Raw genomic sequence first — 27,588 nt, 5'->3', positions numbered from 1 at the left:
AGTTTATTAGTCTGAATTGTGATAGGCGGCAAAGCCTTCATGCAAGCATGCCGGAAATTCATACTAATATCCTGAGGGATCTGAAATAAATCTTAAACTGCCTGTTGGATAGTTGTAGTGATACTACGGATGATCATAATGCCACGAGTTGAACAGAAACTGCATGTAAGCTTATTGTCCATGTACCTGCGTCTAATGACGAATGGCAATGGATGATTGTGACCAATATGGTTCAGAACATTCCATTCACTTGTCAGAGTGATGTAAGTAAAGAAGTTGAGGAGAAGTTTGATAATTCAAACTTTTTTTTTTTTGTAATTTGCTTTACGTCTCAATGACATAGGTACGTCTTATGGCGACAACGGTATAAGAAAGGGCTAGAGGACAGGCGTGGCCTTAAAGTATAGCCCCAGCATTTACTGTATGGGCAAATGGGAAACCAAGGAAAACAACCTTCAGGGCTCCTGGCAGTGTGGTTCGAACCCACTATCTCCCTCATAGCTGTGCAACCCTAACCGCATGGCCAACTCGCTCAGTAAATAAAAAAAAGTATCTTTAGGAAGATAGTTAAGACTTTCAATCAATACGTAATGACTTTTTAAAGTTACTACAATAAATTTTGAACAATATTAAAGGACTGCTACACTGGAACAAAGATGTTCAAATTTTTTTGAAAAAACAGTTACACATTTTTGGCATTGTACAGTATTCCCTTCAAAATGAATAAGCCAATCTGTTAACTGAATAGTTGTCTAATACCCTAACCGTAGTCAAATTGACACTGTATTTTCATTCATTGTTAAATTTAGATGTCATTTGCTTTATAGTGTTATAAATTTGCATAAAATATCCAATAAAACTTACATAAGCCGTGATACTTCCCAAATTATCAGCCATCTGGATCACATTCTAACTGTAGATTATTTTAATTTTAAGACATTTTGTAAAAATGTTAGCTAGATGAAAAAGTCCTTTTAAAGAAATACAGCACAGAAAAGTGAAGGTAACTAATTCTTTTCCCCAGAAACCACGCATTTTGCTGTTAAAAAATTCCATTTACCTGTCAAAGTGATGTAAGTAAAGAAGTATGGAAGAAGTCCAATATTTCTAATATAAAACTGAACAAATTGAGTATAGGCTATTTAGCATTAGCACACTGTATTTACTTCCCTTATCGTAAGTACGTCAATACAATAAACTGTTCTTAAAATGTCAAAATGTGACTGCACAATAAAAGTGAAACCCACTGAAACCTTTTAAAGTTGGAAGACCAATGCATCAAAGTGGGTTTTGGTTTAATGTGCCCTTCTCTGGACAAATATATGACAATGGTTTTTAACGTTAAAATATACTAATAAAAACCGTACTATTATATGCACAGTCTAGCATTAAAGAATCATTTTCATGAAGGTCTCTTCAATCTATATCTGGATCCACACAAAAAAAAGCCTTGAGAAAGGTGCCAAAAGTACAGAACAATATCCTTGATTTGCCATGCCATGCGACATCCTAGAGAAAATCTAAACATAACTTCTGTCACAAATACCATCAGCTGGCTCAGTTCATGCCAGGAAGAGGAACTCTTGAATGGATCCTGAATATCTGACAAACCATTGAAAAACGCAGAAAATTTGATGTGCAGGCATTCATCTACTTCATAAATAAGAAAGCGTTTGACTGTAGAGTGGCATAAAATGTTGACGGAACTGCTTGAAATGGGAACGCCACTTCAACTCGAGATCTTTGTATGAAAACAGCATTGGTAAAGTCACAATTAGCAATAAACTGAGTGATCCTTTCAAGATAGGAAAATGCGTTCATTGAGCTATGTAACGAACCCTACGTAACATCTATGGACAATTGATAATGAGGAAAACATCAGAAAACTAGCATGGTGGTATCAATCATTTTAAAGCTTGAGTTTCACGGGTACTGTTGGAGAGCTTCTTCCATTGTCTTATTGAAATACGTTCTGTTAATGACATCCGTCAGTGTCCTTCCCCGATGTACAATGTCCATCCAGTGGGTTCTTGGTGTTCCCACAGTCCATTTTCCCGACATGTCTCTTCAAGTTAACGTAAGCTGTCCTGTATGCTACTACCTCATTACATGCCCAAACCACCCCAATCTCGTGGTATCAAAACAAGTGGATAAATGATAACCTGAGGTGTGCTGATGACACATCAATAACTTCCTCAGTCGAAATGCTCAACCAACTTCATAGTGTTGAAAAGGTAAGCAATGAAATGGGCTTGCATATTAATAGAAAAGACCAAGATGAAACTGGTTCAAAAATATGTGAACATGCAGGTAGTGTACTAATTTGTTCATCCAGGCTCACTTATTACAGACACAGGTGTTGCACTAGTGAAAAGAAGAGTAGCTATTACCGAAACTGCTACGACATAGCTTACAAGAATATAGATATATTACAATCGCAACCAAAATGTGCCTGGTCAACACACTGGTTTTTATCTTCCTATAGGCATCTGAACGACAGACGCTAAAAAGATCAATCTTCACTACATTAATGCCTTCAAAATGTTCTGTTGCAGGCAGATGCTGAGAATTCCACACACTGTCGAAAGAATCAATAAGCAGATACTAAATGAGCTGCAGATCAAAATTCGCCTTAATTCCATAATGAGGCAAGTTCAGAGATATTTCGGGCACACTATTAGGAAGAATGGATTTGAAAATGTTATCTTCCAAATAATGGCTGAAGGCTTGAGAGACTGTGGAAATCATCCAACAAGATACATCAACCAAATTAAACACACAGTAAATGCCCTGTTACAACAGTGCATTAGAATGGCAGAAAATAGAATTGTATGGCACAACATTACAAGTAGGATTTAAAAATCAGTCCACATTTCAGGATACAAACTTGCAGTGAAAGTCAACACACTTGTCCCAGCCGAGCTCAGTCGCGAAGAAACCAATATTTCTTGATCTATGACTTTTTCCTATTTGTGGCTTGTAATCTCTTCTTGTTTGGGTTGGTGTCATTGTGTTAATGCACTCAGTTTTGTCATTCTAGTCATTGCAGATCATGGGGAACCTCAAGTTACAAATTAACTTCAGTTAAATAAAGGAGAGAATGATCATGATATGAACTTCAAACTGCAAGTTTTGTGCAAGGCAAAACATCCTATTTAACTTTGTGTCCCTGATGTTTAGAGGTGACAGCTCCAGTGCACATGAAAGCAAAGTGCTGCCTAGGCAACCAGAGCCATCCTTGAAAGCAGCCAGTCAGCTTCTTGCCCCACCTTGAACCTTCTATCCACAAATCTCAGTGGACTGCGCTATACATGTGCCTAAGCAGATCACTCTGAACTATCAAGTTAGTTCAATTTTACTGTAACAACAGACTGCAGAAATATTAACTCTTTCCGAGTGAAACGTATGGCAGAGGGAAGAAAAAGGAAAGTTCAATGCCAATACATCAAGAGAAGCATTCAGGGTATCGAAGACAAGAAGATTTAACAAAACCGAGAGGCTTGGTACTGGTTTTGTGCAGGAAAAACTAAACTGGGGTTAACCAATTAGCCGCAAAATTGTAAGAATTAACATTTCCAATACCTGAATTTAAGGCAAGCCTTGGATGAGGTAAACAATAAGGCATTCGAGACTATTTAAGACATCACCCTGGTATTGTGCAACACCCATTGGCAGATTATGCCAATAAATTTGATCACCTATAAGCGTTATCCAAAGCTGTGGAAAGCCTACATTATTTAACCCTTACACTGCTACCTCATCATTCATTTCATCTTAGTTAACTCCTCAACTGATGGCATCATGAAGGGCATCAGGCCGTAAAAACAAGCCTTGAATTTCACCTCACCTCATCCCCGACCCCATATCAGGAAATGGGGCGAAGTGGTACACACACTAGAACCAAAAAGACCAGTCGCTCTGATGCTATGTGAGTTACGAAGGTAATACCAAAAATAAGGTCTACTATTCTTCAATAAATACATAGACCTGTTTATTTCTACAATGGTTTACATCATTTTACAGCTTGAACATTTAGCTATTTTTCTACAAAATCACCATTTCGGTCGATGCATTTTTGTAGATGCTGTGACAGTTTTTGTATGCTCATGTCATACCACCTCACGGCTATGCTGTTTAGGAAGTTGTGTACCTCATCTTTCACCTCATTGTCAGTGTTGAATCTCTTTCCAGCCAAATGTCTTTCAACTTAGGAAACAAGTGATAATCACTGGGCGCCAAGTCAGGACTATAGGGTGGGTGATGCTCCACTGGAACTGTTGCAGGAGAGCAACGGTTTGCCAAGCGACGTGCACTGTCATGGAGAATGTTCATGCCATTGTTCAACATTCCTCTTCTCGGTTCTGAATTGCCCGTCTAGTTTTTTCAGGGACTCACAGTACCTGTCAGCGTTAATTGTGGTCCCAGCGGGCATAAAGTCGACCAACAATATCCCTTTTCGATCCCAAAACGCACTTGTCATGACTTTACCGGCAGACTGTTTGCTTGAATTTCCGCGGCTTTGGCGAAGAGGGATGCTGCCATTGGCAAGATTTTTGCTTGGTCTCAGGTGTAAAGTGGAAAACCCAGGTTTCGTCACCCATGACAATGAGTCCAAAAAGTTATCCTGTTCGGCTGAAAAGCGTTGAAGAAATACACGGGAAGAATCAACTCTTTGCCGCATGTGGTCTTCAGTCAGCATGCGTGGCACCCATCTTGTGCACACCTTCCGGTATTTCAACTTTTCCGTTAAAATTCCGTAAGCGGCGCTTCGGGAAACCTCGGAACCAAACTGCAGAGATCACCCAGTGTGATCCGCCAATCTTCACGCAAGATTTGCTCAACCTTCACGACTGTCTCAATGGAAGTTGACGGTCTCCCACTTCTTTGTTGGTCGTGAATTTCAGTCTGACCGGCTGCAAACTCTACACCACTCACGAACATTTTTGACATCCACGCACAACTCGCCATACACTTCCGTCAACTGGCAATGGATTTCAATCAGTTCAGTACCTTTTGCATTAAAAAACCGAATAACTGCGCGCACTTTGCGGTAACATCCAACGGGAGCTCCATTCTCAACGGCCACCAAGCCAAGACCGAGTGCCTCAGTGCGTATATTTACATGCGAGCGCAGGAAACACTCACAATACGGTGACCAAGAGCCAAACGAACAGAGTTCTCTATTTATAAAAAAACAGGAGACATTTTTGGGATTACCCTCGTATATTTATCAAATCTATTGTCATGTGGGCTCATAAATCACTTGTCAACGTCCTTGAAGGAGAAATGGGATTTTGACTAAATTTCTGTTAAGACCTAAAGGGTTATTTGATCCTGTTTGATGAAGAAATAAGAGAATTATAACCATTATGACTACAATAAATGACAGACACCTAATCTAGCAGTAGGATCAATTTTCACCTCAGCCTGAGACCGACTAATCACCATAACGTCAATATTTTGTTATAGTGGAAACCATTTCTTTTCAGTTTCAAAGTAATTAATCTAAAACTGATAAGTTCCAACAGATTGCAAAAACTTCAGTTAGAGAACAATGTCAATATGGAGACTGTTTCGATTATTAACAAAGCTCCCCATTCCACTGGATGTAAGAGTGCTGGACAGCATCTCGCAAACATTATGCTATTTGATTCAGAGAATTTCTGATTGGACAGATGCCCAGTACATGAGGAAGGAATTCATTCATACTATTCTACAGCAGTTTATGCAAGAGGAGTGCCCCGACACATAACGAACCAAAGAAACCACACCTATCATCATATCCTGCCATTTAGAGCTACACAGACCTTTCTTCATCACCACCCACGAATTTGCAGCTGTTACCTCACAGAACAGTTCTACCTCTTTACCTTCAGGTAGGTTTTCTCTTCAAAGTTTTCTTAGTTGTGGACCTGTTTTGGCTACATCTGATGTATTTATCTATAATTCATTGAGATAGAAATTTGGGACACACATCTTGTACTGTGTAGCCTATTATTGCTTGGTAAATGAAATTCTCTCTACAGGAATTTTCCTAAATTCCATTATTGACACTGTCTTCACCAAAAATTGCTGATCTCATTAATCCACCATGTACGTATAAAATCAGGTTCTCTTTACAGAGAAAATTAAATTATAAATTCATAGGAAATAGATCGAGACTAGCAATTGCACGTAAGCATGCATGGATAGGGTACACACAGTTAAGAATATTTCCTTGTTTACTGACAAAGGCTGCAGCCAAAAATTTTGGACTAGTCACTGCTCTCCATCAGTTTGCTATGCTGAAACATTTTGCTCGTTTGCTTTCTTACCCGATCATTTATATGTATGAAATTGTAATTCTGTCTGTAAACTTACAAAACTTGAACATTTTTGTCAGTTTACCATGACAAAAAAAATACCTGAGCGTAAGATTAGAAAACTCAGAATTTAAATTGAGGGAAAGATGAATTGTAACTTGACTATCATAAATGAAACACATGGCAGAGCAGAAGTTAAAAAGGAGGTCTCTAAGAAAGTAATTTTCAAATATCTCCAATATTACTTCTACTGAAAACTTTTAGATGAAGTTGCCCAGCACATCTACCAAGCTTTCAACTTTCAATCTGTTACATTCTTTACTATATTTCATTCAATCAATTTCAACACAGATATTCACAAATTTGGATTGCAAGTTATTTCCTCTTGTCTAGTCATACACAACTCTCAGCTTTAAATGTCAGCTTTACTTTGCAAATTTTCCATGTTAACATTTCTTTTTTTAAAATAATGTGCAGAATGCATTGAAAAGGATTGAATGGTGCGCCTTGAATGCCTGACTGGATGGAAATGTGCCTTAGATTTAACACCTTCCTTTTATTGTCAGTTTTAGAATTTGTGGCAGATCAACTTATGAAACTGGAGGCCTTTGTGGCTGTTAATGGTTCTGTTGCTATTTTGAGGAATCATTTGCACTAGTGTTATGACTGACATATTCTATAGCAGTACCTTTAGAGTACTTTACGTAAGATCCTGAGAAAGGGTACAAATGATCATCTCCGGTTCAATTTAATGACAATATCAATATCGTTAAAAACTAGTAGATTAGGACCATGATTATCAGTCATAACAAATGGGAGGGAAGGATCGGATAATCTGAAAAGACAAACCGTACTGTAAATATGCAATTAGGTGGTTCATGAAATGTTAATCACCTTGGGTTTTATTTTCTCAAACATCAATCATCTGACAGATTTATATTTTGTGACTTAAACTTTGTTAAAGCTGCACACCGTCAAGTAATCCAACATCAAAAGTCTATGATACATGACATATTACATAAAAAAATAAATATATATTACCTGAGAGCAACCACAATTCATGTGGAGTATTGCTTAGTGATGATTATTTAATGTTACATCTTCAGCTCATGCATCACCATACGGGACACAGCTTATTAAAGTCTCTCCTTTGATGTGTAAATTGCCCCTACAGAAATCTGCTCAATATTTGAAGCTCAGAACATGCTCTTTCATCTGGACAAGCATTACAACGCTACAATCAAATTACTGATTAAAACTCCATTGGTATCTATAAGGCTTTCTTTGGTTTCGTAATTTACGTTAATTATTTCAAAATCAAAACACATTCTAAACTTCAAGTAAACTGAAATATCTGCACAGCAATCTAGTAATTTAGTTGAATATTAGAAAAATTTCAAGTACCTTATGACCACAGCCTTTAAAACAGAAAAATACAAGGATTTAACACACAACAAGGACAAATAATATACTTACATTTAAGAAAGGTAGAAATTAACAGCAAATATGTAATGTCTACATTACTTACAGAAATTGCTGACATATCTGAACAAAACTTGTTCTCAGATTTGGTTTCATTTCAACTTAGTGTAGAACGGACATGTACGGCAAGTGGCCAATATGAAGCTTATACCAGTAATATTAAGAGAGATCAAACCCATCGGACTACACACAACGCATACCACCTGAGGCCTGGCACATCTACCCAGCCATCTTTGCCAGCGTGGTCTGGAGATGCTGCACTCTTCGTTTCTCTACCAAACACAAGAAAGTAAGTTAAAACCTGTTACCCCAAGCGCTGACAAACAATACAAAGTGAAGACCAAGCAACGTACACACACACACAGCACAGAGGAAACAAGAGTGGCACAAGACCACACACATTACGATGTATGAAAATACCAAATATCTACATTAGAATCCATAAAACTTGAGAGTTGCTTATAAATTAAAGCACAGAAAAGTGACAAAATGTCCAATAGAAGCAAGTAAGATTAAGTTAACAGCAATTCAAGATGACATTGTTATGTTTAAGTTCCTAAAATAAAAATACTTAACCACAGAAAAAAAGGACACATTAGAAAAGAATAAACAAGTAGGCCTAGATAAATAAATAAATAGATTAAAGGAGAATATCAGTAAACTAAGGAAGCAAAAAAAAAAAAAAAAGTTACATTGAAGTCATTTGTAAGAAAATTGTAAAATTGAAACAAATCATTTATATTTTAATAAAACAATGAAAGTAGGTAAAATGTATGAAAATATTTACTAACACTGAACAGAATCATTTTATTAATATACATCTAAGTAACTTTTGTCATACATTCATACCTACAGAGTTCTGCAATTAAAAAAACCGATATAACAAACTAAATTAGTCATATGTAATAGAAGTTCCAAAAAAGAGTCAATGAAAACACTAAGCTCCTCCGTGTGTGTGTGCGTGAATAAACATTATAGCACAAGGTCAGTAACGAGTTTCCAGTCCACTGTTTTGTGCCACAAGGGGATAATGACAGTGAAACATCCAAGGTAAATTCACACTATGTGAGGATTATCAGTATGAGAGGTTCAAGGTAACAATTTTCTTTGTCTATCATATTCAAGTAATTAAAATGATAAATAGAATTTTGCTGCATACTTAGAAATGGAACTAATGCCATGGAACTTCACAGAGGGGAGGAAAATAGTACCACTTTTTATCTCCTCCCACCAGAACAATACACCCTTTCATATCAGACTGTCCCCGGGATTCCCACAAAGAGTTTAACGATCAAATCATTAGACTAACTCTGTTCTCCAAGTCTGTTAATTAAGATACAGACAATGAAGATGAAGGAAACAAAGGCAAGTCACACTGGCCAAGGAAGCCACAGTGAAATGTATCAAACAGCATCCAGCAGCTGTGATCAGGAATCTTTACAGAGCAAAGATACTCAGAACTGTGCCCCATACTCCAACCACTCAGTTTGCACTTTAATGGCTGCACTCGGATTAGGAGGAATGTTACAGCCATCGATTAAAAACTTCAGAATTTATATTCATACATTGTTTAACATTTGATTATACTACTAATCAATCGACATCAATTTTATATCCAGAAAGACTTGTGGGAAACAATTATCAAGAAAATGTAAATTGTACATGACAAGTCTTAACCAATTCACCACAGATGACAAGGCAAAACCTCCACATCTTCCTTGGCCTTTAACTCGCACGAGAGGTCTCGCTCAACCATAAATATCGAATTGTAGTTTCTCCACCCCTGCAAGTATCTCCAATGTTGAAGGTCATATGAACAGTCAGGAACATGGCTGTCCTACCCTTAGGCTATGACTTGACAATCCTAAAGAATATCACATTCATTGTGATCTCCTTGTCAATGCTGAAAGAATTACAAGTATTAATGGGCCAGAAAGCAGAAAATGGTTGCAAATTTTAGAAAAAGTGACGAAAATCCAGACAGCAGTTACCAAAGGAAACAAATACTCTAATGAACATCTACACAGTGTGAATCTGCCAAAGAAGTCACCAAGGACCAACATACGATTCTGAATTAAGCTCGCTGCCTTTGACTCATTTCCTAACCATAAAATATTCATTTCGTGTTCAGCTTTTATTACTTCAATCACATGAATGCAAGACAGTAAAATGATTAGAGAAAATGAACTATACAAATTGTTGCAAAGTATTTATCACTTTTTCACTGTTCAGGTTAAATCAATATACAAATTAGGGATGTACAAATGGAAAGTTTCTTTGCTTTAATCAACTTCATTGCTTCAAGACTCCAAAATAAGCACTGTTTTATCTTTAAAAAAACAGCTGCAGTATGAAGTCAAAAAATATATACCACAGCCACATTTTTACAAAATGTATAATGAAATCATATAAAGCTACTGAGAAATTTGCACATCCCTGATAAAAATGAAATATAAGTACCAGCAATGATGAACACAATACTTGAGGTAAATTGTTGTATAATTCAGTTATTAGAATTTGTCCAATAGAATTCATACTTTGACTGTCATCTCCGCTCCTTACGTCTGTCAGTACTCCGCGACTTATGTCTACTTCCCGACTTGTGATATGAACGGTCATAATCATTGTGCCGCCTCTTCCGACTTCTTGAACGATGGCGAACTTTCTCCCGGGCATGGTGAATCTTGTGGGGTGAAACACTAACAGACCTTGAATAACTTCGTCCATTCCTGTTCCTCTTCCTGCTTCGACGTTCGTATGAATGAGAACGAGATCTCGACCTTGAGCGTGAAAGAGATCGTTCTCGTTTGCTCTGGCGACGGGGGGATACCTTGTGAGCGTTGTGAACTTGTGCAGGCGGAGAATTGGGACTATTACTTCTTGCTGTACCAACAACAGCATTATTGTTGGTACGTGCTTTCTGGCGTGCCTCCTGGTACTGTCGACGCAGTTCTTCAATGCGTTTCTCCAGCATTTCTGTGTTACATTTGGGCCTCGTATAGAGTTTCAGTATTTTATAGCAAATGTCCACAATGTCAGGCTCCTTCACACGAAAAACGGCGTACCATGATGGTGATCGTGGCAGAGGGATTCCCAGACGACGTGCTGTCAAGTAAATACAAGCACACGCAACAGTTTCTGGTTGATACTGCACAAAAACATCCGTCCTTAAAGAATCATTCATATAATTCCAAGCTAACTGCATCAGATTCTGATGTCTTTCAAATCCTAAAACTTGGAGATACATCACAATTAATTTATGAGGATGCTTCACATGAACACAAAAACCTAGTTCCTTCAATACTCTCCGCTCAGCCTTAATAACCTGATTTTTTAATGCAATGTAATTCTGGTCTAACAACATAGGCTGAATAGTCTTTTGTCCTCGAACTTGCTTTATATGATGGAACACATTGATGACATCTCTAATTCTACGTGGAGCTTCTTCAATTTTAGATGCTAAACAAACACAACCCATTGCAGTAGTTTCCATGGCATGGCGGACAAATGACTTTGAGTAATAAAAACGCTGGAACAGAACTTGACCAGTAGCCATTGCTACTTGGGGCAGTTTTAACAATATACCTGCAGTCTGAATTAATTCGCAACCTAATATTCTCAAATCAGTCTCTGTTTCTTGTTCCAAACCATCTATATAAGATGGTGTTGGAAAGAGTTTCTCTTTGGGTAAAAGACAGTTTTCCAAGGTTAAGATAACTCCACCATAAGGTTTCTTAACAACATTCGATATCACACTGGCATCTTCTGGTTTAGAATTAGCCATTATAATTACACCGTAGATGCACACGAACTACTCACAAGACCAGAAGTAATGAAAGGGACACACTATACACTCGCGAGTATCGATGGATTTTTTTTTACATTTAAAATCATGTTATGTCTAAAGTTACACTTCCAAACCATGTAACACTCAGCTTACTCTGCTATTTGAGTGAAGATTCATGTCTAATCTCGCCACAAAGAAAGTACTCAAACATCACACTATTTTGTGAGAAACACTCAGCAGCTAAATAAATGAGTCTGAGAAGTAGTATTCTCATATCCTAATAGGCTATACTATTAACTGACTGAATAAGTATTATTGAAAACCCTAATAGGGCCCATAATTTGGATGGACGACACTGCTGATGGCACTAAACTACTTTCAAATAACCTTCATAACCCTAACTTAAAAGACAAAACTAACACTTACAAGCAACGGATCAGCAACATCGTGGATACTGTCAGTATAGTACGGATAATAGCCACATTCAATATATAAGATCTCCATAAAATTCTTCCCAGGAGAAATTGCAAGCAGAAATATTATGTGGAACACCAACGAACATTCTTAACAAATCTTCCTGAACCCATGACCGAACTCCTTCCTAGGAGAGTACATGAAACCTCTGCAGTCATTGAATAACAGAGCCGAATATCAAAGAGTGTCCAGATAAATCAGCGGCAGGACAAGAACTGACCAATTAACAAAACAACCGACTAGACGTACATTGCAGTCCTTATAGCCAAAGAGAATGTGTACTTATAGCGTAATTTACAAAACGCTTGCGAAGCCTGAGGCACTGGATACTGCCGTATTCTCCCGTAATAAACTGAAAGACATGTCGACAGTGGCGCACCAGACGGCCCGACCTTAAACATCAGGCGGCAAGATTAAAACAAAAAAAAGTTGCACGTTAAAATTGATAGAAATAATGACTTTTGCTTTGTTCTATTACGAAATTTGAATGTTAATACTTCATTCACGGCCGGATGGGGATTGTAAAAGCATCTAATTAATTCTTCTGGTTCGGAAACTGGGTATTTATGTTTGTTCCAACACGCATCCTTTATATTCAGGCAACATACTACACTTCCACCCACCTCAGAAACATCAAATAGTGATTACTAGACCATGGAATTTTAAGTGTTTAAATGTCATTTTAGCTGTCTAAAATTGACTCTCAAACAGATTCACACACATTTTTTATTTACAATAACCTGCACTGGTCGAATACACTCTAACATTTAATTTATTTTCTCTGTTGCTGTTTATTCTCTTCTTGAGTATCTGTACAGATTTTGGAAAAGGATCAAACACTACCCTGGTAAACTGTTCCACTCCTTCACGCCCTTCCCAACGAATGAAAATTTACCCCAATCGCTTCTGCTAAATTTCCTTCTAATTTTATACTTGTGGGCAGTCCTGCTGATATAATAATTTCCCAACTGAAGCCTCTCAAGGATTTCTCCCCATGCTTCCTCTCCTCTATACGCTCCACATAATCCTATAAGTCTAGTTTCCTCCGTTCTCTAACTTAAAGTTTCCCACCCAAGTTCCTCTAACATTTCTGATACACTACTTTTTCTCCTGAAATCCCCTGTTACAAATCTTGCTGCTTTCCTCTGCACACCATCTATTTCTTTTATAAGGTATTCTTGGTGAGGATCCCAAATACTGTTTACAAATTCCAATAATTGACGAGCCATACTTAAGTAAGTTTTCTCTCTTAATTCTTTGTTGCATCTTCTAAGTAGCCTCATTATGACATGTATGCTTTCCCAACAATGTCATCAAAATGACCCTTCCAGTCATGATAACTTATCAACTTGTAACACGTTTCCAATTAATTAAGCAAAATTCCGGTAATAATAATAATAATAATAATAATAATAATAATAATAATAATAATAATAATAATAATAATAATAATAATAATAATAATAATAATAATAATAATAATAATAATAATAATAATCTGAAATTAAGAGAAGGCATAAAATCTCAAAACAATATCTTCATTAATGGTGAGATAGCCGGGGCTGTACCTTAATTAAGGCCACGGCCGCTTCCTTCCAAATCCTAGCCCTCCCTTGTCCCATCGTCGCCATAAGACCTATCTGTGTCGGTGCGACGTAAGGCAATGGTGAGATACTGAGTCCTATAATGGTTACGTTCACTCTCTCCATCACAGGAACAAGAATATTCATAACTCTCCCTTTACTAAAATGAAACCTTTAAACTGTTGGTCACATTATATTTCAACAGGATTTTCCATCTCTACTGTGTTCGCGGAAAGCATTCTCTGAATGAAATGCAACATATACAGCAAAATCATTATACTCCATCTTGCTGTAACATAAGTGAGTCACTTAAGTGTGTGTGGAAGGTCCACTTATAGCAATAAGTGGGACACTTAAGTGGGTAATATGAAATTAAACCTGGCTTATAAGGGGCACTTATGTACAAGTGCTGTCTGTGAATTCGGCCCTTAATGTGCTTAAGTTTCTGAGCGGCACCTTGTGGAGTGCAGACGATCCAGTGCTCCTACGATTTCACATGACCACAGTCCTTTCGCGAATTGACTGGTAGAGCGGCTTATTCTGCACTGAACATTTTGGATAGTGTTCACTATAGAGGAGTTAGGCTGGCCGTACTAGCCCCATTCCCAGCCTATTCGCTGAATCGGGAGTTCCACCTTTACATTTGTTTAGCTATTTGCTTTACGTCGCACCGACACAGATAGGTCTTATGGCGACGATGGGATAGGAAAGGCCTAGGAATGGGAAGGATGCGGCCGTGGCCTTAATTAAGGCACAGCCCTGCTCCCCACTGTCGGCAGCTCTGAAGAGGTTTTCCATGGTTTCCCCATTTTCACACCAGGAAAATGCTAGGGATGTACCTTAATTAAAGCCACGGCCGCTTCCTTCCCATTCCTAGCCCTTTCCTATCCCATCGTCGCAATAAGACCTATCTGTGTCGGTGCGACGTAAAGCAAACAGCAAAAAAGTAAAAAAATTAAGAGGTAGAAGATATTCCTCACGTACGCTGCTAATTTTTTTTAATGCAGCAACATCCAAGCCATCGGGGCCTCTTCAGAATCCAGTACCACCAGAGATGCTTAAAGCAGCCGAAAGCCTTGGGCTATTTGGGATTCGAATTGATAGCTCGTGTAATAAGTTAGATGTGGCTGTCTTGAGTGGACTCCTACTGAGTTACCTCTGTGGTCTGCTCCGTGGATCCAAGGTGAACACAGGTGCCTCTGTTCATCGGAGGTATTTACAGGGCTTTGTTCACCATTGTCCGGATGGTTCTAAGATCGCAGAAATTGTGGGAGAATTTTTCGTCTCCGATAATATTAGCACAAAGGTCTCGCGCGTCCTAGTATGATCAGTGTGTATACTGCGGAGCTTTCGCCATTTGAAAAGTAATGCAATTTACACTGGGTGATGATGGAATCTACCTTGTAATGTGTACCAAATATTAGAATTAATTTTTCTTCTGTACTTAGTGTCGTTAAAAATTTGACATGATGAGAAAAATAGTTCGTCGTGTCTGTAGTTTTTCATATATATGGTAGTGTTTTTTAATTATTCAATTGTTTTATCCAGAGATTGTGTCTCCAAACTTCTCGCCCTGTAACCGAGCTAAATTTACTATTACTCTATGACTGAAACTATGATTCTTTTGTCTTTTCGTGCCGAGTGATTGCGCAATGTGTTTTTAAGTGTTGAGTTGAGACAGACAGTTTTTAATAATTTTTTCTAATCAATTATTGGGAGTTGTGCTCGAATTTATTTCTGATAGGTTATTGGCCCAGTACGCCAATACGTCGTGAGTAAAAATGGCATCAGTTGCGAACACGCCGAAAATTGAGGGACTTGGATCGAAAAACTATGTGGTATGGTGCAAGAAAGAAATGCTGGGCTGCCATCGATCCCGGTTACGATGACGATGAAGATTTAACTACAGACGAAGAGGACCTAAACGCGACTGCGCTTAGTTACTTGACGGAGTTGGTAGAGGACTGTTACTTGAATGATGAAACCAGGGGTATAGTGCGCATTGGTATCACCCAAATATCACTATAAAATGTGTCACAAATGAAACATAATAATTGCTTTTACACATATCAAGTGAAAAATCTTTGGCAAATTAAGAAATATTTGATTTTTGGAGAATATTATATATACGTAATTTACCACTTTACAAGTACATTTGGTGTTGCGCTCACAGTGACACACGTATGTCTTACACTTTCGTGTGTGATATCTGTGTTCACTGAAGTTCTTTGCTTTCGTTTTATTGCTTCACTTGTCAATGACATCATTTCATGAATTGTATCGCGATATACAATACTTAATAGGCGACAAAATGGTATGGCCAATGTACATAAGAAAAATTCAGTGGACTGGTGATTTATTGGTCCAGGGATCGAGCTACTTTCGTTGGAACAGAAATAAAAATATTTATTGGTCCAGGGATCATGCTATTTTTCTGTTGACCTCCATTTTGCTGTTTGAACTGGCCACTCTAGTCATATGGACAAAGAGAATGAGAATCTACAGACATAGCACTCCCAATCCACGGTGCTAGCCCTGGACCTGCAGAAAGTAACAAAAGACGGCACCAGCAGCGAATGAACAAGGATAATGAGAATCCACAGACATAACCCTCCCATTCCACGGTGCTAGCCCTGGACCTCAAGAAAGTAACAAAAGACAGCATCAGCAGCGGAATACGACATAAACCAGTCCTGTCTACAAGCCTTAAGTAACTTTTCATATTTCTCAAATAACGACGGTATTTCTTAATTTGCCAGAGATTTTTCACTTGATATGTGTGAAAGCAATTGTTATGTTCCCAGATGCATACCGAGGAATTGCTTTAGAGTGTACACTTTTGAAGATATTAACGAAGGCTATAGCAAACCGTCTGAATGATCTACTAGATGACAAATTACCGGAAGAATAATTCGGGTTCAGAAGAGGTCGTTCAACGTTGCAGGCAGTACATTGTTTGATGGAAGACATTCAAGAGGCACTTAAAGTACAGAAAGGAAAATTGTATGCGGTGTTTGTTGACTTTCGCAAAGCATTCGATTCTACAAGTAGGAAATTGATCTTCCAGAAATTAAGAGAGATTTGCGGTGAAAACTGTTACATAAAATTGATAAAAAATATATTATCGGAAAATTATGTAAGAATTGATGATGACTTAACAAAGTCTAAGTCAATCCTACAGACTATAGGAGTTCTTCAAGGAGATCCTTTGAGTCCACTACTCTTTAATGTCGCAACATATGACATAACGAAAGCCATCGTTACAGAGCAGACAAGTATCTATCTATACGCAGACGACATGGTTATTGTCACGTCTTGTAGAGAAGAACTACAAACAGCACTTGATAGACTGTCAAAATGGTGTGAAGAGGCCGGTTTGGAAGTTAACAAAGAGAAAACAGTAGTGATGGTTTTTAGAAGAGGAGGAAAACGAGCGGCTGCAGATACTTTCCATTTAGAAGATTCTCTTCTAAATTCTGTGAACTCTTTCAAATACCTTGGAATAACTCTCCAAATGAACGGCAAAACATTTTCAGCTCACGTGAAAGAAAGATCTCTTGCAGCAATAATAGCAATAAATGATATAGAGCACATCGATCAATTATCAATTGAGACAGCAATGAAACTGTTTCATCTAAAGATTACTCCAATTGCAACTTACGGTTTAGAACTAATATGGACCTTCTTGAAAAAGAAAGACCTAAAGGAATTAGAAAGGGTTAAAGCTACCTTCCTTAAACGAATCCTTTGTGTGTCCAAATACACGCCTTCGAGACTTGTTTACGAACTGACGAGAGAACTGTTTTTCATCGAAGACCTACGGTTTTCTATGACCCTGCAATCGACGACAGAATACCAACACTTCCTGCGTAATTTGAAATTTAAAAAGACCGAAATATGGAGTGACTTCTACACAACCACGCAATGACTACAACTGACTGGCAACAAAGTTGTTTTGAACTGAGACACGCGGTGACCCGTGCAGCGGTCCACTGATTTCACCACAAGGCTTGTGCTACTCTCCGCTTTCACGATCCGAATAGTGACTGTGTATGTCAATGGTGCAATAGACTTTGTGGCCGTTACCACGCTTTGGAGTGCCCAAAGAGAGCCTACTCTCTGAAAAGTCTCTGTAGTGAATAGTGCTATGTATTCTATTCTTTTATTTGACCATTGGTTGCAATAAAGATTTATATTTGTGACAAATTTTATAGTGATATTTGGGTGATACCTATGCGCATCATACCCGTAATCAGACATGAACGAGCAAAGCATGCCTGAAACTGACTTGAGGCAATCCATTTCAAGACCTCTCCTTTTCAGTTTGTGAGTACCATTGACGAATTGGCAAGCTGCATCAAGAAACATGATGAACCAGCTTTGGAATATCTGAATCGGGTTGAGCAATTAGTAGAAAAACTGAGAAATCATGGATCCAATATCAATGATCAAGACCTGGCGGTCTACATGCTGAGAGGTTTGAAGAAAGAAAATTACGAACACATTGCCCATGTGATGGAGTTAAATGAAGAAAGCTATCGTCAGAAAATGTGAAGAGAAAATTGCTGCTTGAAGAAGATAGACTAGAGAGAGAGAATGAACGTGAGGAGAAAAATCAAGAATTGAGAAGTTATGTTATGAAGAACAAAGGAAAATTCCATGGTTTTGAGAAGAAACACAATTTTTCTGATGAAAAATTCAGGTCTTCTGATTGATCCTGTCACTATTGTGGTCAACTTGGACATTTTGCCAGAGAGTGTCCAAAAGTAAGAGAAGACAATACAAGAGGAAATGTGTTTTGTTACACTTGTGGCAAGGAGGGACATCCTTCGTTTAAGTGTAGAAACTCTGAGGCTAGTACAAGTGACAATAGGGGCTCAGCCGGGAAGGCCCATGATAACAAGAAGCCACAGAGAGAATTCAAGAATAAAGTTGCCACTTATGAAGGGAAGGAAGAAGCGGAGACAGAAGAAAAGAAGAATTTAATTAGCACTGTGAATGTGAAATATGCTATACCGGTACATTTGATGAGAGGACCTGAGAACAAAGAATGTAAACAGGACGAAAAGTCAAATGATTCAACTACTTGGATTGTGGACAATGGTTGTAACCATCACATTAAACCTCACCGTGAGTTGTTAAACAACTTTGCAAGAAATGTGTCAGGTTCAGTGCAGGTGGGAAAGAAAAGTGTCGTATGTGATGTGAAAGGCAGGGGGTCCATAGTGCTGAAAATAAGTGATCAGTGTGGTGGATGGACTTTGAAACTAACCAAGGTGCTGTGGATTCCAGATGCATCTGATAATAATTTGTTGGTGAGGCAACTTGAGAAATCCAATGTGCGTTTTGAGGTAGACAATGGAAACCTGACAGCTTATGACAAAGGGAATGGAGATGAGGAATTGTTCAGTGCCTATGCAAGAGAAGAAGATGACATGTATACCATCAAATGTGATGGGTATGAACTAGAGAAATCTGACTGTCAAGATAGTTTTGGTCAACAGGAGTCTGTGCGTGCTGTTGCTTGCAAGATGGTTGACAAGAGAAATATGGCACGACCGTTTTTGGCATGCTGAACATTTGCCTGACAGTGATTTGATTGGCAAGCAAAAAGGGTAGTGAGAAGTGTGAAATGTGCATGAAAGGCAAAGTTAAAGGGGCTCCTTTCCCAGATAGACTAGTGAAATCACCAGCTACCTTAGATCCTTTTAACTCTGATGTTTGTTATGTAAAGCCTTAAAACTTGGGAAGGGGGAAATATTTCTAACATTGACAGATGACTATTCCAGATACAGTGAAGTGAGTGTGTTAAAGCACAAAAATGAGGCTTGTGAAAAATAATTACATACAAGAAAATGGATGAGAATATTCAAGATAAAACTAAAAAACTTCGCCAGTAGCGTCTATGGGTCCACGGCTACCTGACCCCTCGCTGCAAACCTTTTAAGGGTATAGCTTGAGCGACGCATCAAATTGGCCGTGGTCAAACTCCTTTGGGCATTGCTTTCATATAGTGATGGGTTGCGACTGGAATCGCGAGGAATCGATTTCATATACCTGGGCAAGACCAAAAAAATTGGTCTTGACCTGGGGCAGGACGAATAGAAGTACATAGCATAGCGTATCGAAGAGGAAGTGCGACATCTTCTCCGTTCGCCCATAAGAGAGCTCAAGAGGTTGATGGGACACCCGCTTGGTGGCAGCACAAGCGATTGCGATGTCAACAGAGACCCTCGGCCATTAGCCCGCGTTATATGTGCCTTCAGATGTAGTAATATTTATTGCTCATTATTGTCGCTGTCAGAGATGTTTCGACAGTTTGCATTATTCGTGTATTCACGATTGAGTTGTGTGAGAAGTGTTATGTTTTAAATAGCTCGGTCTTTGTCGCTATCGTGCTATAAGACAACGTATATCAGTGCGGGAGGTAACTATCACATCATGCCCTCGTGTTTTGTACCCGGCTGCATATCTGGATATGACCGATCGTCTTCAGGTAGGCATTTCTTTAGACCCCTAAAGAGAGTGGTGTTTTACTGAAATGGGAGGCTATCCATAGAAAAGACCGAAAATTGACTCATAACTGTTTCGTTTGTGACATTCATTTTTGCGATGACTTTCTAGCAGGGCCGTCTACATTTTACAAGCCGGATTCATGTAAGTTTGGCAACGTCCAGCGGATGCGGAGGCGAAAGCGCGGGAGCTATCTGTGTATGTTGATGTGTAGTGAACTTCGTGTTGTGTTTATTTGTATTTTTCATGGATATGTTCGAGTATATGTAACAAGGTAGGTGACTGAGTGACATACGTAGACCCTATTATCGAAATACGTGAAGGCATGCCCGAATTTGGGTTATTAATAACAAGTTTCGTGTATATGCAGATGCCCAGAAAATGTTGTGTTCCTATGTGTCGTAGCAACTATGACATCAAAAAGGATGGTTATGTTACCTCATTTAGGTTTCGTTCTGATGAGGAATTAAAACAAAAATGGATTCGTCAAGTTAAGCGGGATAATTGGGAACCTGGGAAGGATTCAGTCGTGTGTATGAAACATTTCACAGATGATAGTTTTTCAAAAGGGGAAAAGATTTGTGATAGTAAAGGCAATATAACTGTACAACCACCTAAACCTAATGAACTTCTTCCTAATGCATGTCCAACTATTTTCCCAAATTTGCCCAAATATTTGTCACCAAAGAGTGTAAAAAGAAAAGATCCTGAAGATAGGAGACTGGAAATTAAGAATAGGGAAAACAAGAGGAAAACTGGAAATTAAGAGTAGGGAAAACAAGAGGAAAACAGATTTGGAGGAATCAAAGCTTCAAGGTGACTTAATAGCTGACTTTAATCTTTTAAGATCCCTTCTTCATACCAAAATTGACATGTCAGTATGGCAGATCAGTATCTGTAATGAATTTCTTTGCATATACAGATTAAATCTGGATGATTTGCCAAATGTAAGTAATTTACTAAAAATTCACCAGGATATGCATGTGACTGTATATGTTAATAGTTATCAGGTGTCATTCAAGGAAATTAAATGTTTAGCTGATGGTAAAATCTCCAAGTGGTCTCAGCTAAATGAATATTTATTAAATTATACAGGAGCCACTGCTAGTAGTGTTAGTGTTGAATGTGTACAAAGTAATGTACTTAAAATGCTTGACAAGCTCATAGAGTTTTGTGAGGTTAGCAGTGAAAGCACAGACTTCTCATCTAACCTTGTTTTCTTAAGGGAACAATTCGAACTTTGTACTAAAAGGAAAAAGAGTTACTCAAAAAGAACATTGATTCTTGCCTTTATGTTGAACTGTCAGTCTCATGCTGCTTATTGTTCTTTGCGTGAGAGTGGTACACTGATACTACCACACCCTAAGTACCTTGAAAAATTAGCAGCAAATTTACAAGTGTCACCTAATTCGGAAAAGGAAAACAGAAACTTTCTTTACCGAGTGGCAAGGAATTTATCAGACATTGAAAAATATGTAGTTTTAAGTCTTGATGAAATTTATGTGAATCCCTCTCTTGAGTACAAGAACGGAGTACTCATTGGTCAAGCCAAGAATAGCCCTTTACAAGTAGCGAGAACAATACAAGCTTTCATGGTGCATTCTGCATTTGGATCCTTTAAGGAAGTTATCTCTCTCACCCCAGTGAAAGCACAGTCCGGAAATATTTTATTTAACCTGACAATGAATGCTCTGACACTTGTTCAGAATACAGGACTAATTGTTATGTGCATAATATGTGACAACAATAGGGTAAATAAGAATGTGTTTAGCAGTATGTGTTCATTGTTAGGAAGTGAAAGTCCATATTGTGTACCAAATCCCCAACACAAGAATTTACAGATATTTCTCATGTTTGATCCTGTACATATATTTAAGAACATCAGGAATAACTGGCTGAATCAGAAAGACAGAGACAAAACTTTTATTTTCCCTGATTTTTTAGTATATCAGATTATCCGTAAGGCGTGCTTTAATGATTTAAGGAACCTTTATGTGTACCACAGTCATGCACCCAACCTGATTGCTACAGCTTTTAAACTTAATTATAAAACGGTGTATCCCAACAATCTTGATAGGCAGAAAGTGTTACTTGTTGATAATCTGTTCCATGACACCACCATAGCTGCTTTAAAAACCAGTCAACTAGATTCTAATGCCACTGCATTTTTTTTAGAAATTATTAGTAAGTGGTGGCGTATTGTAAACGTCAAAAGTGTAACTAAAGGAATTTGCAAGAGGGACCACAATCAAATGCCTTTCACTGAACTAGATGATGACCGCATTCAATTTCTTCAACATTTCTGTGAGTGGGTAAGCAGTTGGGATGATTTAAATTTGGTTCATGGTCACTTAACAACTGACACTTCAAGAGCTTTGGTACATACCACAACTGTCCTGTTAAAAATTATCCAATTTTCATTTGAAACTATGAAACCAAATTATTTACTGTTAGGAAAGTTTCAGAGTGACAATCTGGAAAGAAGGTTTGGTCAGTACAGACAGCTTAGTGGTTGTAACTACAATGTTACTGCACTTCAAGTTATAGAAAGTGAGAAGAAAATTAGGATTAAGAGTGTTCTGGGCTTGCACTCATCTAGGTACGGAAAAGTGCAGTTTGACTGTAGCCAGTTAGAAATGTCTGATTCCACCAAGACAGATATTAGGCTCAATATGGCAGTGATAAAAAAGTTCGACTCACTTTTATCATGTGACATTTCTGATGGGCATTTTGAGATGTCAGGTGTAATATACATTTCTGGGTATGCAGTAAGGGCAATATCCAAAAGGATAAGCTGTGACACATGTTTAGGTCTCCTGCAGTGCAATGAAACAGATGACCCCTATTTTGAAGAACTTCAGAGAGGTGGGTTAGTGGTGCCATCAGATTGTGTTGTGTCTGTGTAACAGTGACAGGAATGTTTACCTTGTTGGTGTCTGAAGACTACAAGGAAGACTACCTGGATTGTGGAAATCACAAAGAAGTTCTCTTCTCTCTATCCAGAGCTGCTTTAGGGAGAGATGAAAATCAACAGTTCTGGTTTGAACAGAGTAACTGTGGGCATGACAATAATAGTCTAATAGACTGTTTATTGTCCACATTTTGCAACGTTATATTGAATAATTATAGGAAGCAGATTAAGAACAAGAGTTATGCCAGCAGTGATGATAAAATCACTAAACGAAGGAAGCTATCAACACTCCATAAATATTGAGCTTGTGAGTACTGTTCTTTAAAGGGTTTTGTTTTTATGCATGTAAAATGTGTATTTCTAACTTTACTGAGTGCATTTCTTGATTTGTGTGTTTCTTAGTGTCATTTTTCACAGTGTGTATATATTTCATAACCATCATGTTGGTCTAAGTGCGCTGAATATCATTGAAGTCAATTCAAAGTCGGACACGCCCCCTTTTCTCTCGGCCTCCGCTTGACATATAGATACAGCGTTGCCAAGCGTACCTTCCGGCTTTAACTGTAGATGGCTCTGCTTTCTAGTGAAAGTAGACTCGCTTACGGTGAATGGTGAAAGAGTAGAGATACCAAGACAGCGCTGGAAATTAAAACCAGAAGCATTTCCTCACATATTTCCTAATCTACCCAAGTATATTTCTAAGGCAGTTAAGAAACGCAACTTCCCCACGAATAGGCAATCCACACGAAGAGATTTCTCTAATAAAAGCCCTGAACAGATCGTAAATATCAGTGATAGTGATCAACCTGTATGCTCAGTAGTTGAAGATAGCTCAAATGTCGCAGATGCTAGTAAAACAATTACGCTATTAAAGAGGAGATTGAAGAATCAGAAACGTAATTTCATTAGAACCAACACCTCCTAGATATAAGGCCTCACAACCGTTCTGCGAATATACTGTGACGTCAGCATCGGCAGGCAAGCTTGAACATTTTCAGTAATAACACAGCAATGAGTGTGGCCATGCAACGCTGAAATTACAAGAGTTTTAATTCGTTTAATGATGCCAATTGCTAATACCGTTGTACATAATGGTACTGATGTGTTGGGTACTCAAATGTAAGGAGAAATGCGACAGTGAAAAAGAAGTGCATGCATTAAGTTTCAGAAAGACGAGGTTATGCGGCAGATTTGTTTACGTGCAATTCCAAGGCAAGACTACAGATTTACTAATAACTCAGTAGTGAGTAACTATTATTATTACATTCTCGCACAATCATAATGAGCATAGGCCTATGACGTATTTAACTACACGCAACAGCTGGTGTAATGTAGGCAGATTTCCTCTTCAATGATATAAGGTTATGTTAGCTCACAATCATGGAATACATTACTTAAACGGTATAATTTTCTTCTTCTTCTTCTTCTTCTTATTATTATTATTATTATTATTATTATTATTATAATTATTATACGCATTAAAACATACCACCTACAAGAGCTACTGGTGTAGGCCGAATCACTCCGTAAATGCATGAATTTCGCTCACGGTGATACATTATTTTAAGGTATGCCACAGACATTTCATAGTCGGTGATATTTTATGTGAAATAACTGGTACTGATCGTCAGGAAAAACTTTTAACTACTCCTCTTCCAAGACCATGATTGCCCATCATATTTATCGTCACATTCTGGCAGGTGAAGAGAAGAACCAGGCAAAAAAGTAGAATAGAAAGAGAAGCAATAAACAGACCCGTTGAAGATAGTACATATCTCATACCGTACACAGAATTTCAATCCGCAATCTTGCACAGCTGAAAAGTACAATAAACATATTGTTAGCTGATGGTTGTTGTACTGTGATGAAGGGAACGTAAGTAATTTTTCTGTACGTCGATACATGAAGGCAACCATATTACATAGCATATGTAATAATCTAATATGACATGGCCTTTATTCTGGACGGGTTTTATTAAACTATAAAATATTTCTAATGTGTATGTGAACAAAATTACTCATACAAATGCGGTATATTCTTTAGTTACAAAACATCATAGATTCAAGAAATAAGTTAATTCTAGTCCTAGTTCGTGAATTGAACATCGAGGATGGTGTCCTCACAGTTAACTTAATAGTCGCAGTTAAAACATTTCTTAGTTCATAAAGGAGTATGTGTATGATTTTCTTGTTATTTGTTCAACCTTCTGCCTGATATCTCCTTGACCCCGTGGTGAAGGGACATAATGCCTGCCTCTTACCCGGAGGTCCCGAGTTCGATTCCCGGCCAAGTCAGGGATTGTTACCTAGATCTGAGGGCTGGTTCGAGGTCGACTCAGCCTACGTGATTACATTTGCGAGCTATCGTATGGTGAGATAGCGGCCCTGGTCTAGAAAGCCAAGAATAACGGCCGAGAGGATTCGTCCTGACGAACACAAAACACCTCGTAATCTGCAGGCCTTCGGGCTGAGCAGGACCACGGCCAAGCCCTTCAGGGCTGTTGCGCCGTGCGATTTTTACAAATTTATGAGACATAGTAGCAATTTAATGTTGCCACATGTCAGTACTTTTAAAGGAGTAGGCTCCGGTCTGAATGGTAGTCCAGTATAACGACAGAAACTTACATACTTTCTGGAATACATAAAACATAAAGTTCAAGGTTTCGAACAGAATGACAAATTGGTAACATCGATGGTAGGTGAAATTCTCATTAAACCGTACATGAACTTCAAGGGAGGAAACATTGCAGGCTCATATGCAAATACTGTCAGTGATGCTACGTCAGCTTAGATGTTAGGCCTATGCTAATATTATACGTGCTAGTTTTCTTTTAAGATCATGTAATGCCTATTTAAATTGAAATATATTTGTAACATCCTGTTGTGCTGTTAGCAATTCGGCCTAAGTAAGTTAATATTGCAAGATGCCGTCGTATTTTACAACTGTTTGCTGCTTATCTTTAATTGCAGAGTCACTAAAATACGGTAATAACGACAGTATAATTCACTATACTTTTGTTAGTAAATAAATTATTCCGTTGGCAAAAAATATTAAAATCATGTCTGTGTTTAACTATGTTCCGCGTTTCTCTGCATTGCCATCGCCTCTGTAGCGTGACGTCACCACGCTGTTGTTAGGCCTTATTATCTATGACGTGTTGTTAGAACGCAAAATCAACTCAATGTCGCTAAAGCTAAGATACATCTGCTTGAAAAAGACATTTCTGATATAAAATCAAAGATAAATTTCACTGAGTCAAAACAATTCGGTTCTCTCCGCAAAAAAACAGAAATTTATAGTCGATACAATGTTAAAGAAATGTCAAGCGAAAAGTAAAAAAGGAAAGAGATATAGTGATCAATTTTTTCTTGATGCACTTTAAAAAAAATTAAGTCCCCAAGGGTTATCGGCACTGTTTAAATCATGACTTGCTGCCTTTGCCTTCTGAATCCCAATTAAGAAATTTGGTGAAGGGCCTAAAATGTTCGTATGGCATAAATGAGCATGCTACCGTTCCCATACCAGATTTTTTTAATGGAAAGGAGGAACAGGAACGCTTAGGGATGTTGATATTTGACGAGGTGAAGTTACGAGAAGAAATTCGCTTTAACTCGGAATCGTTGCAAGTGAATGGTTTTGTTGATTTGGGGAAATTTACTGAAGATAAGAGCAAGGGTCAGTTAGCAAATCATGCTCTAGTTTTTATGTTTGTTCCTTTTCTATACAACTGGATACAACACATAGCGATATATGCTAGCCGAAACGCCACCCCTGGTGATATAATTGCAAACATTCTCATTCAAGTCATCATACAATTAGAGCAAGTAGGTGTCCAAATCATTGGTTTCACATCGGATGGTAGCCAGTCGAATAAAAAGTTGTGGAGTTGCTTAGGAATATCTGGTAACATAAAGAATCTGAAGTGTTATATTTCCAATCCAGCTGACCGCAACGGAAAATTATGGGCATTTTCAGACGTCCCACATATATTTAAATGTGTAAGAAATCATTTTCATGACAAAGGACAGGTTAATTATAATGGCAATATTGTTGATTATTCATTCTACAGAAAAGTTTACGAATGTGACTCGTCTCCTGAATTTTCCGGATTGAAAGTTTGCTACAAACTGATCTCTGCCCACTTGGATCCTAATTCGTTTCAGCGAATGAATGTGAGACTGGCATTTCAACTATTCAGTAGGTCAGTCGCTAATGGTATAGCATTCTATCGGGGTATTAAAACACAGGGTTTAGAAGACAGTAAACAAACGGAAATTTTCACAAGCGATTTAAACTGTCTGATTGACGCATTAAATTCGTCTATTCCCACTCAAGCACTGTATAAAGGATCACAGGCACATGAAACATTAATTAAATGGCAGAATGTTCTCAGAGATACTCAAAATTCATTCGCTTCACAAAGGACACTGGAGTCCTTAAGAGTTACCGTGGAAAGTACCTTAGAAGTGTCTGAATATTTGTGGGAACACAATTATAGCAATGTTTTGACAGGAAAATTTAATCAAGATCCTCTAG

At 38.1% G+C, this 27,588-nt stretch overlaps 1 protein-coding gene across 1 annotated transcript; it reads right to left on the bottom strand.

Moving 5' to 3' along the window:
• Positions 1-8,749: 8,749 nt before the first annotated feature.
• On the bottom strand, positions 8,750-11,568 carry LOC136884467 (cyclin-L1). Its single transcript, XM_067156656.2, has one exon. The coding sequence runs from the start codon at positions 11,566-11,568 to the stop codon at positions 10,330-10,332; it is 1,239 nt and encodes a 412-aa protein (XP_067012757.1). The 3' UTR covers positions 8,750-10,329.
• Between the last annotated feature and the right edge of the window lie 16,020 nt (positions 11,569-27,588).

The sequence above is a fragment of the Anabrus simplex genome, chromosome 12, assembly GCF_040414725.1.
Source record: "Anabrus simplex isolate iqAnaSimp1 chromosome 12, ASM4041472v1, whole genome shotgun sequence".
Taxonomy (NCBI): domain Eukaryota; kingdom Metazoa; phylum Arthropoda; class Insecta; order Orthoptera; family Tettigoniidae; genus Anabrus; species Anabrus simplex.
This window is presented reverse-complemented; position numbering and strand designations above follow the sequence as displayed.